Source organism: Phallusia mammillata, chromosome 1 (genome assembly GCF_965637545.1).
Source record: "Phallusia mammillata chromosome 1, kaPhaMamm4.hap1.1, whole genome shotgun sequence".
In the NCBI taxonomy this organism is placed as follows: Eukaryota; Metazoa; Chordata; class Ascidiacea; order Phlebobranchia; family Ascidiidae; genus Phallusia; species Phallusia mammillata.
This window is the reverse complement of record NC_137252.1, coordinates 33018005-33034124: the sequence shown is the minus strand read 5'-3', so window position 1 is coordinate 33034124 and position 16120 is coordinate 33018005. Positions and strand designations below refer to the sequence as shown.

The window sequence follows — 16120 nt, the reverse complement described above, 5'->3', positions numbered from 1 at the left end:
AGCTAGGTTTAGTTGTCAATGTGACACAACAAACCAGCAGCTAGGAATAGAACAAAGACAATCTGGTTTATTCTGCTCTGAAATGCTGGATTATTGACCATTGTAACGCAATAGAGCTAACAATGAGGGCTGGAGTGGCTGCAAGTCGAAAGTTAAAGGTAAGTGTAAAGTTTTTGATAATTAAATTGTCCTAAATGTTAAGTTGAGTTTATTTCGCTTGGTGAAGGTACACATAGCGCCACAATTGCACTAAAACAATCACCAAGCCGGAAATAGCTGCGGTTTGAAATAGTATGCGTGTGTTTTTTTAAACGTTTTGGCAACTTTTGCCATTTTTGGCAATTAAAAAACGAAGACAGCGTAATAACAATAATGATACCAATTTTTCGTATATTTATTTTGTTTGAAGTTATAAGGTGTAAAGTGTGTTGCAAAAGTTATAAACAAGTCTGAAAATTAATTTCCGTCCATAAAACAAAACATAAATATTTCAAGGGCGTGCCTTTAATTACTTATGACAAGATAAGATCGCATTTTGGTCAAACAAACTTTCACGAATGGCATGTCCGCCAACTTTCTGGTAGGCAAAGTTATTTGGCCACTAGATGTCAATGTAGAGCTTTAGTGACTGTCGCTGCACCATGGGCCAATTTCTGTTGCAATAAAGAACGCTTTAGTCAGGGGGTTCTTAACCAGGGGTACGTGTACCCCTTGGGGGTACGAAGCATCAAAGCAGGGGGTACGACATGCAGGGTGAAATTATATGATAATTAGGCGTATTTGTGAAGAATGCGTAACAAGTTATTTTGTTACATACAGTATCCAGAACGGGCTAGTTTTGTACTACTTACAATACTGTTTTCATGCATGCATTCAACACCCAAGTTATAGATACACTGAGTTTAATTGTTACAATTTTATTTACGTCCGTCGGCCATTTTAGACAGGGGGTACGAGAAAATTTTATGGAAGCTCGAGGTACGAGCGCTAAAAAGGTTAACAAACACTGGTTTAGTCCTTCCAATCGATATGAATGCAACGTACAAGAGTTTGTGACAAGTCTGTTCGTGTGTTCATAATAGATAGGCTAAACTATTTTCCGTGCAAATTCATTTGTTTGGGGAATTAAAATCCTTGTTTTTTTCAACATGTATGAAATTTGTAAGTCAAGTAACAAGATTTATTAGTGTTAAACTTCTAAAACTCGACACATAAATATTTTTTTCGCAACATTTTTGAGACTTAAAACACCAAAAGTTGTTCAAAGAAATAATTATTGCAATACAGTGGTTCCCAACGCGTACGGCATTCCTGGTGGTACGCAAACACCTTTCGGTATTTTATTTAATCCGCATTTTTGCACACAAATCGATCATTACTTTAAATATGGTGTTGCGTATCACATGTTGGTGCAAGGTAAGGACGCTAGTAACTTCTTGTAAACAATATGTTTTGTCTTGAATTGTTTGGCTTATGAAAAGCAAGCAGTTGTGGATTGCGGATTAGTGTGCTGGGATCTTCGGTGTACTACATTTGTAGACTCTGAATGTAACAGTTGTCTGATTGAAAATACTTCTTTCTAAGCATGGGTGCATGGTACGCGGTGACGATGCGTAACCTTAAAGTGGTACGCGACCACAAAAAGTTTGGGAATTACTGATGTAATTAATGAGAATAGCTTTGGGTAACAAATGCGATCAAAATAGGGTTATAATGTTTTCATGCCTATTCTGATTTAAAAAAAAAACTGAAACATTAAATAAAAGTTGCCATGCGTAGAAAAATTGTCGAACAAAAATGCCCTTTCTAATGGATGTTTTCAATTGAACCTTGTGTTGTTGATTCAGGTGGACTTATTTTTGACACTTCCATACAACTTTTACAATATACAAGCTGAATAAAATACGTATTGGTTTGCAGACAACGTGCCTAGTAATTTTTAAAGATTTAATATTTTGGGGGTTTAAATTGGCGGTATTGAAAGTTAAGGCATTAATTTCCTACATTTAAAAAAATCCACTGAAACTGAAACATCGCAAAAACGCATTTCGGCTGAAATGTTTCGTGAAGCCTTGAAATCGCGAAATGAGAGTTGCTATGTGCAGAAACCACTTGAGTTTTTTTTCTGAAAATGTTAAACCGATTAACATTATACATGCAGTACTGCTTTGAATATAGTCAAAAAAAACAAACAAATCAATTCGCGAAAAATTGACATTGACCTTTTTCATGCCCTTACAACTGCGGTTGAAATTATCAGCTTGAGGCAATTTGACCTTCTTGACTTTCAATTACCACTTACTGCATATTGCCACATTCGTTAGTTGGCAAGACAATATGTGATATGCAACGATACTATTTAATAACGAAAGCAAGGCAATATGCCAGCAAGAAGATCGTCAATGTTCAAGGTAAAACATCTTGATTTTTATCTGTTTATTTCTCTGTTAAACTTTGCATGGCAATTACGGAACATGCTTTCGTGTGGAAATCACATAATTGCAAAAATAAAACATTGCGCAGTTGAAATTTACGAAATATTTTTCAATTTGCCGAATCAACAAAGCTTGAAATTTGTCTTTTAAAAAAAAAATCTTGTCATTGGGAGAATTGTCCTACGGTCACAAAATCCGTCATCAAAAGAGAACGTATTGTTTGACTATTTTTGTATCACACATGTAAACGATTTACTCATAAAATGTTTGTAACCCGTTATGAGCAGATTTCCTCATAAAACTGTGGCAAAAACACGAATAGACTGAAAGTTAATCAATAATTCAGCCCCGGATTATACAATAATTGCCAATAAGCTCCTGGATGCCTTAAAAGTGGCCAAAATTGGGTTGTGCAACAAACAGTCAAAAAGCGGTCAAATTTAAACACCCAGGGGCTCGACATTGAAGCCTTTGGCCCAATTCGGCAATGAATAATAGATTGTTACAATGCTTGAAGGTACGTGCACTTGCTAGCGGCGCTTGGCAGGTCTTTTACGGATTGTTCGGGGCGTTAAGATAAACATTTAGACTACTTTGTGACCTTTGCATTTGACAGAGTCAGGTTTTGTTATGCATGAAATCTTAATTTCTGTTGCTCTGCTGGGTGCTTTCAAAGGTTGTACATTTCAGTGTAATGGCTGAGTGATATTCAGAAAGGTATTGGAGGATTTAATTAGTTGAATATGTTTTTGCCACCTTTGCTTGGTTTGTCATATTTGTAGGTGAAGGGCTTTTTATCATCTTTTTTCGGTGTATTATGAAATTTGTTTTATTTTCTGTTAAAAAGTGTAAAAAAAACGGTTGTTTGGTTTAACTAAAAGTTGTAGACTTGTTGGAAAGAGAAAGGCGTTCACAGTGCCGCTAATTATTATTTACGGTTGTGTAACCTCTTGTACACTGTCGTTAGGGATGGTTTTCTCGCCTTCTTTCTTTTGCTTTCGAAAGTTTAGTCACACGCTTCGGAATTGACACTGATTGATGCTTGTGTCCGTTTAGCTCCTTGCTAATGGACTTTAGAAACCCAGTACCTTTGACATAGCCACTACAAGCCACCACGCTATTTGTCTCCATAAGGCGAGAGAGAAGAAATTCCGTCGTCGAGAATTAATTGCTCTGGCCTATCGGTTGCCACGCGGTCCCTAGGGACGCTACGTGCTTAGCAACGCGCGAATTCTTCGATTATTTTCCTTTTCAGGTGATTAAGGCTGTAAAATATTGATTTTAGCGGCTACTTTTCCGTTTGCTTGGCACGAAAATTGAAAACAAGGTAGCAATGTGGTGTAATGAGACGTAACCCTGTTCGTAATGAGCCTATTTTTGTTTTTTTGTTATTTCCCCACTTGCCGTGCCATTCTATCTAATTATCTCCTAATTAAAGAAAGAAAGGTCACATAAATGTCAACAAGTAAAACGTTTGAAAATGTCAATAATTAAAAATAAATAAATATTTTTTTAGGAAACTTAGCGTTAACAAAAGTATTTTTTCTTCTATGTTTTAATAAAATGATAAAAATTGAAAATTTTACGTCTTCTGAACAGTTCCAATTAAAACAAAATTTGGCAGAAGTGTTTAAAGTAAAAAAACGTTCAAAGTAAAAAAATAAATAAAAAACATTCGAAGTTGAAAAAGTGTATTTTTTACGTTTGATGCAAATTTAGGTGTTACAGATTTAAACTATGCCATACCTATAAGAAAACGACGTTTTAACCGAATTTTGCGGTAATTAGGTTTATGTGATGCTGGTTGCACGTAAGTGTATATGCCCGAAATAGGCTGGCACACAAAAAGGAAATTTATTTTTCAGTGACAAGATAATGGCACCCGCAACTTTTTACGCAACGCATTAGTGAACTTGCGGCTTTGACCTCATGTTCCTGGCACAAATGGCTTGTTGCGACCGGTTTTAACACAAGCTTTAGAAGTTTCACGACATTAGCTATGTACCACTTTGTCACTCTGGACTTTACAGAGTTGTAAGTCGTTGCCAAATAAAAGCAAGTTTCACCAAAACTATTATAGTTCGGGCCTGACTTACAGTATACGGTTGGTTGTGTTACGTGGTTATAATTCAATACAACAAAATGCGCAGCCTACAGATACGAATCTGTCGGCTTTCTAACAAAACCTCTGTTGCTTATAAAATTGTTAGCAAGCTCGTTTTGAGATGACAAGGCGTTTGAACGGTTGCCAAACCCGTTCCTTCCAAACATAAGCCCGAACGTACGACCTGAAAAGCCTGGCTTATACAACCCTACTTTGTACGAATAGCTTGACCACTGGAATATGTTATCCGTAGAGCTAATTCCATTCCGCTTTATTGTAAGAAATCATATTTTTATTAATGTTTAATCCAAATTCCGATGGAAAATTTGTTCCTATGCATTACAGCTGTAACATACAGCACACTTTTTTCCTTCGCAGTATAGTTACATATGTAACCTTTAAAAAACGGTGGATGACTTCAGACTTGTCAAAGTTTTTAGTCTGTTATTATATGCGACTGTATTCGCTATATCTCGTACTCAGTCTCTGGTGACCTGTGATTTTATCTTATACCAACTTACACACAGTTTATAGCCTATATGTTCTATTTATTTTGTTCTGGCGGCTTTCTGTTCTACGATGTGACACTTAAATCAATACTTAAGGAATATACTGCCAAAGATTTTCCACCAAACCTGACGAATCTTGGCATTAAGTTTGCATTTGTGACAAAGAGTTTAAACGTTTTCAAATTTAATATATTTAATGTATAGACTGCAGTTTAAGACCTCAATGATTTCCATCAACTGTAGTTGAATGAGTTTCACTTGTAAAAAGGAACTTTAGCAGCTTTTGCTGTAGTTTATTTTTCAAAGTGAAAAATATAGACTGAAAGGTATAAAAAATACAAGTCGGTTTTTTATTTGTCATTAAAATAAGTTTTTTTGCCTAAAGTTTATCCAAAGATTTCACACTTTATTGTTCACTTTGAACAATCGCAGTATTCCAGTTTATTTACTTTTGCTCTCTTTTCTAACTTATGAATTCCAGCTAAAACGTACAATTTTTTACCACCGCGTATAAACTAAATGAAAAATTTCTCTTCTCGATGTGTTTTTGGAACAAAGTACTTGTGAGCCGAATTTTCTGTGCCAGATTTTATATTCGAAATACAGGGTCAATGGGTTGGTGCAATGAAAAAAGGTTGAGAACCACTAGGGTAGGCTAATACCTTGAATAATGTAACAACTCATCTTTAAGCATTCAACCACAATTCAGAACAACCAAGCCAAAAACTTAGGGGGTCGTAAAGGGAAAGGGGGGGTCTTGGCGTACATTCACGAGCCCACATCAATTTTTAATGACCCCCAAAGAACCACACTAAAATATTGAAATTCGATATGCGCTTTGGTAGAATCGAGTTCCACGTGGCTGCTCTTGGTCCATTCGGTAACCTCTAGCTTGTTGCAGGAATGTGATCCAATCATTCGAAGTAATTGATGAAGAATTGGTGCCGAGAGGGACTTGAGTTGTAATTTAATTTAGACCGAGTAAATTTTGTTGGGAGTGAGGCTGTAATCAAATTCCGTTTTGATTTTCAGTCATGTAATTTTTCTCATTTTTCCTAGATGTAGTAAGGAATGTATTTAAAAAAAAACGAAAAGGCATAGAAAAATGTAAAATGCGTTTACTTTGTGCGTACATTTTGGTAGGAAAAGTATCATTTTTAAAATTATTACCAGGAAATAATATGCAGACTTTGTACTAATTTGATTGTACTAGGTTCCTTTATTTGTAATGGAAAATGGTATGAGTTACTTTTTCATTTAATTCCTATTTAAGAAACAATAACAGTGATCGTTTTTGTTGACTTATCCTGAAAATACGTGATCATTTCGTGCCTTGTAGATCGTGCCTATTTTTTTCTATGCTTTTGTCAAACCCACTGTTCTAGCATGTCTATGTATGTGTGCTGTGCAGCAAGAAAAAACGTCAGACGATTTTTTTTGAGTCTTTTAACCAAATTGGTTATTTTTTCCCCAGAGCTAACATGTTGCGAGATAAAAAGCCGCAAAAAGCACAAGGTCGCACGGAGAAATCGCATAGCAAGCAAAATGAGTAATGTTGTCTCACCTATAGTTTAAACCGCCATCGCGCATTCAAGAGATAGAGAGGGGAGAGATAGTTTACATTATTGCTCTCCTTGGTCGTCGTGAATGTCAAGAAAAGTGGTTCAGTATCTCATAAATCAGTCTGAAATCTTCTGTCAGTAGTAAATAGATTACGTGTATAGCATAGAGTGGTCATGGTGCCTTTTTGGAATTGAAAGTCGGGTTCGGGCCTAAGTTTAACTAAAATGGGCCAAATTCAGGCCCGATTTACACTCGAGATTATTTATGCTGCAATTTTACCAATTTTTCCAGCTCCTAATACGGGCTCTGTTTCAAAAATAGTTTGGGTCGGGTTCGGGCTAAATTTAAATAAAACGGGAATAATTCGGGCCTGACATTTGGCATCTTTTCGGCAGCAATTTCATTAGCTTTTTAACCTATTCGGGCTTTTTCTAACTTTCGGGTTTTAGGCAGGTTTGTCCCCCCCTGTACATTGGTTATTTGAAGCAAGGGGAAGGGAGGGGGGATAAGATCTAAAATTATTGTTGTAGTGTATGTACATTAATAAACAACAGCCCAGCGTTACCGAAAACAATCCTTTCTGGTGTTAGGTTTAAATACTGAGACACCATGCACTAAAAATATTTCGTGTTTAATTTTGCGAACAATCGAAATACAAACTTCAGTAGCGACATCACAACCTAAGTTTTGCCTTGACATTCTGGTTTCTAATACGAGCCGTCAACCCCAAAGCAGTCGTTCAATATCGTTTATCGTCAAAACGTTGCCTGTGCATCAAAACAAGGCCTTATTTCAGAGACTGTCAATTCAGGGTTTATTTGGTCCGTTGCCTCAAACCCTAATTGGGTTCTAAACGAAAAATCGAACTTTGTAATAATGCGCTAGTTCTTCTATCGATTGTTAAGTCATAATGATGAATGTTAAACGAAGATAGATTGGTATCATTTCGTTTGTGAGTTAATTCAGTGGTTTTTGATTTAAATTTGTTTCAAATTAAAAATAAATATGCAGCGGCTTTTAGTGTTTAAAAAATATCCCTAAGCAAAGTATCGCTAAGGCACAGTTTGTTTTGCAATTTTACAAACTTTCAGGCCTTATTCAGGCACACTTTCTTCAAGTTTCGTATATGTGTATACATAGTAAACCTCGGGTAATCCGGACCCGTTTGGACCAAAAAATTGTCCGGATTAGGCGAAGATCCGGTTCATCCGATGTTGTACCTCAATTTTTTTCCGAAATAGGCAAAGATCCGGTTTATCCGATGTTGTACCTCATTTTTTTTCCGAATTAGGCAAGGATCCGGAATAACCGAATCCGGCTTAACGTGGTTTACTGTATTTTGTTTTACTTTCTTTCGGTATTGCGTCAGCTTAATTGCTATTTGACATATATGTATGATTTTACACCCAACGTGTATTGCAAAAGAAATTTTGAAGAGGCAGAAAATTCTGTGTTGACTTGACTCGCGGTCAGCACTTTCATGTAATAGTTTAACCTTAAAAAATAACAGTCTAGAGAAAATCTGGATCTTTCTTTTTTCGCCCTATTTGACAAGGTCTTTGCTTGTTAAACGCAATGGAGAGATTCACGTGAAATTACAAAGTTCTTCACTGACCGATAAGCTCGGATATATAGGGTCGATATCATTACAGGGTGCGAATGCGCGGGGGGACAACGGAAAAAACGCAATTTACTGCATATAACTTAGCTCAATCCAACATAACACGTTGCTGAAGAGCGACAAGACATCGTATTGAGCGGTGTAGGTTGGAGTAGTGCAAGAGTTTTTATTGCTGACATAAGAATCCTGCCTAAATCTTGTTGAACTTTTGAATAAATTTCAGTGCTTTAATCAAAAATAAGCCGTGGTGTTCGTTGCCAGCTAACTTTGTGAATCTTGTATGGCGTGAAAAAATGTGCGCGCCTTTTAGCAATGTACAATACCCAGTCGACTGTTGCAGACGGAATGCAGCTGCGAAGCCTTTGATTTACGAGAATTAGCCTGAAACTAGTTTGGCGTGCAATAGGCAAACTTATCTGCTCTACAAACCTTACTAAACCGTCGTTGCCGGCCTGCAAGTGATCTATTGAACTAGCGTGTGGAAAGGGCAAAGCGATAACGGTTTAACATTACCATAATTTAGTTATTGTGTTGTTTGAAGATTCTGTGTGGCAAGTGCACAGGATTTTGCGTTTCAAAATTGTGTTCGTAAAAGATTCGGTTTCGGTCGAATCGCAACAAATTATTCGGTCGAAAACAAATCTTCATTAAAATCGCTGACTTGGCCGAATAAATTCAACAAGCCGAAAATTCGGTACATCACTATAATTCAGACCTTATGTAGTTGTTACTTGTAATTTTACCGGCTGGAATTTTAGAAGCAAATCGTTAGACACAAAAACCGAAAAAAATGTGTAGCGTTTGAATGTGTAAATGTGCAGTTTAGTCCAATTGCAGAAATTGTTCGCTTCTAAATAGGACTAAGCTTAAATAACACTTAGTTAATGGATCGAAAATGTTTCGATTACGGTTCAGGTTTGTTTCTCTTCTGGATCTTTGCTTCGTCTTCCAGTTTGCGGTTTTTGCGCTGTCGCACTTAAAACGAGGCTAAAGGGTTTTTCGAAAAACCTTAAACCAATACAATGAATAATGCACCATGAACGAAGCCTCATTTGGAAACATTGTATCAAATTTGCTTGCTCCTTTCACGACCAACTGTTACATTGATACTTATACCTCGTCTGTAGTGGGTCGTTTCGGCTTCAGTGACAAAGAAATAATATATACCGACTTATAAGGTTGCCACATTTATTGTGAAAACTGATTGTTTTCCTATTTTTAATTTTGTAAACCTGCATGTTCGCAGACAAAATTTTTTTTATATTGGTAAACCAATCCCATAAATAAAGGTAGATATAAATTACCATAAAACGGAAGTTAAAATTTGCTGCCAATATAGGTTTTAATCATTCCAACCTTCCGTTTGAAGTTCGTTAATTCCTGCACACAACCGCCTGCCGGAGAGCTTGCGATATGCGGACATTGTATCTCAGATGTTTTGACAGTCGCTGTTGCCATCATAGCACAGCCTACAAGCTGCGCTTAATAATGACAACAGCGAATGCTAAAACGTCTACAACAAAGCAGCAAATGGGCCAAAAACCCCAACAAGCCCGAAACCCAACCCAAACCATTTTTTTAAACAAAGGCCGAATTAGGACCGAAAGTTTGTGCAAATATGGCACTAACGATTCCGAGTTTGAAATTAGTCCAGAATCAAGCTCGAAACTTTAGTCTAAATCCAATCCCGAACGAATAACGGCACGACTTACAATTCTGTTCTATAAAAAAGTGTTTCTGGCAGTTTTGTTTTCTAATCTAGAAGTCCGAGATTAGTAATGCTCAAAATCTTGTCACGAAAAGTTCGAAAATTTAGTAACACAATTCACGTTTTTGTTTAATTTCTTTTATCATCACAAATCAATACTTTGCTTCTAAAATTGATGTTGGCAGGCAACCTCGTCGAAAACATTGCAAAGTATTAAAATCAACCTCTTTATTGGCTGAATTTTATTGAAAGTCCAAAAATAGTTGCAACGTTTGTGCCAAATACAACACGTGACATTTCGGCCTAATTCAATTTCGGTTTGACCTTGAACATTTTACGTTAAGGTCACTCTCGCCAGCTCGTCAACAGCAAATTAAAAGTCAAATTTTCAATCAGCCAAGGTCTACACTAATATATACTAGACTCCAATCGATGTTCTAGGTGTTGTTTGTTTCTAGTGTTAGCGTTTTTGGTGGTCTGGTTCAGCTGTTAAAAAAGTCATTTTTAACGTACGCATAGTTTTGCTGGAAATTTATTGTTTTTTCCAGAGACGAACTCTTATCTTATTTGTTGGGATTAATGGCAAAATAATGGTGGGTATAAATAAAATAACGAATGTTGTTGCAAGTTCAATCAAATATCTATTAAATAAGATACTTCCGAATGTTACTTTAGCTACAACTTTAATATATTGTAATGATGAGGTTTTTTAGAACACTAATGCTTTTAAAACTTGTGATGGTCAAATTAGGACATTGCACCGAATTTCTTCGAATTTATGTACTTTCTAGTAGAATTGTTGTCAAGAAAAGCGAGTCAGATTTTAAGCGTTTTTCTGATCAACTAATAAAGTTTGGACCGCTATAAAAGCACCATAGTGAAACAGCAAATACGTACATGTTTTTCTTGACGCTGTTTCCTTGTTAAAAAAAATGCTTAAGAACCGCAACAATAAATTTTTAAGTTCCAACCTCTTGAAATTCATGTTTTTATGACCAACAATCGACTGCTAGTCAATGTGTAGAAGTAGAGCATTGTGATATTTCAACATTAACAAAATTCGTTGTGTCCTTTTTTATGCGTCATATTGCTCTACTTACACATATTGGCTTTTGTATATTGTCATAGTTTTCAGAATTGTGAGATAATAATCTTACCGTCGCTGTTACCTAAAGTCTTAGAAAACATCTCTAGGTCATCTTTTGAAGGTCACATGACAGTTTTTCTTGTTACAGCTCGCCACCGTGGTATAAAATTTCCTTGATTTTTATCAATTCCTTTTGTTTTCACACTCGTGCCACTTCCCACCTCATGCACTCCACAACTTGCCATTAATTATTCAGTTGCCATGGCCAATAAATTGTCGGTCCCCGTCACACGTACTGGTGCCGCCGGCCGCAGCGACAGTCCACGCGCTAATGGCCAACCGTTGTCAATACTAGGGAAGTCAATCAACGCGAATCCTGGCGTCGTAAGTCTGTTGGTTTTTGTCAAGGTGATGTAAAAGAACAAGTTTAAATATTGGCAGAACAGAGTAAGGTTATAAGAATGCTAAAGACGTGCTTTATGTACGCTATATTGGTTCCAAATCTGTGGTACAAATACCACAAGGCTGTTCAGGTGGTACCAAAGCTTACCTGATAGTCAATAGTATATTTAAAAGCATAAAATTTCAGATGATGCAATGTGCGTTATTTTGTCACAATTACTTTTATTCGCATTACAAACCCTTGTGACACAACAAATGACATTGTATTAGTCGTAGCTGCGGTATGGGGACTTTCTTGGTATTTGTATTTTGGATATTTTCTAGCAGAAGAAGTTAAGTAGTCGCTGCGGTTTTAAATGATAGTTGAGAGGACAGCTTTTCTGGGATTTGAACGTACAGCAGACAGCTTCTATTACGATTGTCCAGTAATATTGCAAAACTGTAGCGTTGAATATGTTCACTGGTACTAATTTGGTTTCTTCGATCCGTTGCTAACAAAATAAGATTTAATTTAATTGTGAGTATAAATAGAAGTTTCGTCCGCTTGGTAAAAGAAAACGTAGCGACACAAATGCACTAAAATAGTGGCTCTTAACTTGTGGTACGCCGGAGCTTTTAGAGTAGCTTTTTTTCTGTATTGAATTCAAGGCAGTTTATGAATTGTAACAACTGACCAAACTGACCAGCCTTGGTTTTAGGTGAAACTCATTTCTTAGCCAATGAGGTTGAAACATGAGTTGTAAGAGGGCCCTGATTTCGAGCCTGAACCCGAAAGTATAAACCCGAAACCCGGCCCGTTATGGAAAAGAACGTTTTGGCCCAAAAGTTTGATTGACAGGCCTTACATAAAAGCCTACAAAACGTACTACTGTATACAGAACATAATTAAAAATGCGTTTTATTGGGAAATAGGTGAAGTTTAGCAACTAGCTACTTAGTTGGGTAATTTTGTCTGAAAAAAAAATGAACACAGAATTTAAATTTAAGCCCGAATAGAGCCCGTCTGTTTTAAAAAAAACCTAAGCCCGAACCCGGCCCAAACCCGACCGCAAAAGCCCGGCCTGACTTACAACTGTGATTGAAACCACTTCACTAAAAACAACCACCGAGTTGAAAAAAGCTACCCAAGTCAGACTGTGCTATTGGCTTTAGTAGTTACTATTGTAAATAAGAACTAGATTTAGTTTCACTGTGTGTGAAATGGTGTATCGATAGCTTGTTGTTGCAAAGCGTAATTTTGTTTTCCCCCATAATTTGGTTGCAATAAAATTACAGTTTTTGCTATAATGGTTCTTTTTGGAACACTATACGGATCTGTTCATAAGTTTAATGGTGAAAATAACGACTCAAATAGACGTAAAAAGCGACATGCTTTATTGTTCAAACGTTTCGGCAAATGCTCATGCCATCATCAGTGATCATGGTTAACTTTGTTTTAACAAATTAACAGTAAAGCAAAAAATATTGATATACGTTGATTAAACATCAAAACGCCAGAGACCTTGAATAGATTGGATTGCAGAGTACTGCGTATATGTAATAGTAATTTATCGTGAGTCTTGCGGGTAAACGAATCTTCTCTTACTTCATCTCAACGCGATTCGATCCAGAAAGAAATTCCGAGAAGTCTTTTAATGAGCGATGGATTTTTAATCGATACGTTTCCATTACTGGAGTCGTCTTTCGATGACGTAGGGGGACTATTTAATGACTAATCACGCTAATTTCGAACGCGTTGGGTTTCACTCGGGTTCGTGCGATCCTCTGCGGACTCTCCGTACTCGGCTGTCATCAATCGTTGTGAAACAGAATTCGATTTTTTTGCGTGGCTTCATCCATTTAAATTCCGAGTTACATCGATAGTTTTTGGAATCAAGGCTATGTAATACAGAACATATTAAAATTGAGCTTTATTATACACTGGTATTATGTGCGAGAAGGGTGGGTTCGAACCTTGGGAAGGGCATGGTTACCATTGCGCGAAAATCAGTGCAAATTTTAATTTGAGTTATGATTCAAGTTAGTTGGCTTGTAAAGTGTGTATTGTTGATGCTGAAGTCAGTGTGTTTGTGGTTTTTGTATTTCGGCTTGTTTAATTACTGGTTCTGATTGTTAGATGTTGATTTTAAAGCTTTTAGTTACATTAATTTTTATAGTAAGTTAAACAAATGGACCAATTTATTGATGAGAATTTATTTGGGCATTGCTACATTTTAACTTGAATCTAGTTCAGGAATTACGGATTTTTTGTATGTGTTCTATACCCTGTAGGTTGGCGAAAAAAATATTCTATGTGTTCTTCTATTTCTGTGTGTACTTAACCCCTGTTTTATTACCGAAAAAACAAGTGTGCAGTCTTAACCTTGTTTTTAAGCTTTAATTTTTTTAAGGTTATTTATAAACTTACTGATGCTTGTAACGAAAAATAAATTGTAAAAACGTTTACTTTAAGTTTTCTAATTTGGAATAAAAACCTAACGTATGTTTTTGTTTTCATTTGTCTAAAATTTAGCCAAAAACAGAGGAAGCCTCAAAATCCGCTTCCTCGTTAAACTCCAACCTCAAGTTTGATTCCAAGAGTCGCCCGCGCCACAACGGAACCAGCACCGGTCGCGCCGACAACACCGACAGCTCGAAACGAATCGGCCGACACAAAACACCAACACCCAATTGCAGACATGAACGCTACGCCCCAAAATCTTCAAGCGTGACGCTTCTAGAGGTCCCTGGTGGAGTCCCTTCGACCCCCCTCGTCTCCAACGGGAGTAGTCTCAACCCGGCGCGTTACTTGGCTGTTTCATTAACAGACGACTCGAACCAGGGATCCACCCAAAACCTCGGTCAGGCGCAGAATCAGGGCAAGAGTCCTGGGGTAACTTTGGTGCGTGTGGCGGACACTGCTGACGCTTTTATGGCCGCTGGGGCGGCAGCAAAGGGCGAGGAGCGCCTGGCGGTTGTGAAAAAACAATATTACAGGAAAGCAATCGCACTCATGTCGGTAGGCGGCTTCATATTCCTGCTCGGCGTGACTTTTGCAGCTTTATTTTTCGCCGGATACGCTCCTGTACAAATGGCTGGTCCTATCTGCCTGGCAATCGGTCTACTCCTGGGCGTGTGCGGTCTCGTATGGATTCCCATCATCAAGACGAAGTTAAAACGCAAGCAACAAATGATGACACGAACGTTTAGTTTGTGAATCAGACACTTGTGGGTTCGAATCCCGGCAACTACAGGGCACGTTTTTATGTTTGTTCCACTGTTTTTCTTTTTGTTGTCTTGACACCTTCCTAACGACTGTGTCGACACAATTCGTAATGACCCTTTTTTGTTTGAGTATGTTGGTCTATGAACTGATATATGTTAACACAGACTAAAATCGTCACAAAACGTTTTACTATTATTGTCCCAATTTGCATATAAGACCGAAGTTTTGTTTTGTTCGGAAACAGCAGAAATATTTTACAACACACATTTATTTCAGTGTTTGTGACATTGATTTTAATAAAACAACTCCTGCAATAAAGTAATCAAAGTCAATAAACATATTTTTGTTTGGGATTCGGGTCTAAGTTTAAACAAAACCTCATGCTCGGCCACACTGTTGTCATAATTTCATCTTAGTAAATCTTTCAAAATTGTGCTTTACTCACGAAAAATGGATTCTGGTTACAAAATTGTCTAGTATAGCATTGCATTTTTTTCGTTTTTTACCTGTTTCGCCGCACAAGATGTCAGTTTCAGTTGTGTTTCCTCTCGCCATTGTGACGTTACGTCGCGGTATTATGACGTCACGGAGTTTGTTTTCTGTTGCTGGCGTCGAATAAAAAATAGTATTCTGGTTCGGTGTTGTGAAAAAAACACGTTACAGCATTTTTTTGAAACAACTTATACATACACTGTTAATTGTGGCAAACTCTCGATTTAATTCATTCTTTCTTAACTTTAAACCAGCCAACTCAAAAAAAGAGCAATGTTTTTCTGAGTCCGCCCCCATTTGCCAAAATAAATTACAATTTCACACCTTTTTTATTTGTTTTACATATTCATTAAGTAGGATGCGTCATAAACAGTTCTAGACCTTGAAAAGGTTGAAACGATGATCTAATGTTATATTAATGTTGTGACGAATAAGTCTTGGCGCCGCGGAAGCTTGTTCTGTTTACGTGTTATCCAGCGGATGTTACAGCGCAAATACGATGCTCTAACGCAGTGGTTCTTAACCTTTTTTCCCTGCTGCACCCATTTCAAATCACCAACCAGTTTTCGCACCCCCTGGGTTTTTGTATTTATATACCAAGGGTTCTTAAACTTTTGCGGTCGTGCCCCACTTGACACTATTTATTTTTTCTCAGATTTTAAATTGGATTGTAGAAAGACCATATCGTGGCGCACCTAGAAAAATCGCCTTGTGGACTAAGTTTGAGAAGACGGCACTAGGGCATGAAAAAAGTTTGGTTAGTACAACTGGACATCCATTTCAAAGTAATGAAGCGCTGACTTTGATTTCTAAATAAGTTAGAAGTCAGCGCCGACATAATTCCCATGCATTCATTTACAATTGTTTGCAAGTGAAAACTTTGCAGCCATAATGTGCTGCGAACCCTTCACGCCCCCCAGTATAAGAACCCTTGATTTATACAGAATAGACCTAACCAACCTTAATGATTCAGCATTCCCGCACCCCCTAGGAA

General features: G+C 37.2%; 1 protein-coding gene across 1 annotated transcript; it reads left to right on the top strand.

Moving 5' to 3' along the window:
* Nucleotides 1–15267, top strand: LOC145207873 (uncharacterized). The gene is made up of 2 exons (XM_080078807.1): nt 1–158; nt 13942–15267. Exons 1-2 carry the CDS (start codon nt 123–125, stop codon nt 14623–14625), a joined length of 720 nt encoding a protein of 239 aa, XP_079934933.1. The 5' UTR covers nt 1–122; the 3' UTR covers nt 14626–15267.
* Nucleotides 15268–16120: the final 853 nt, after the last annotated feature.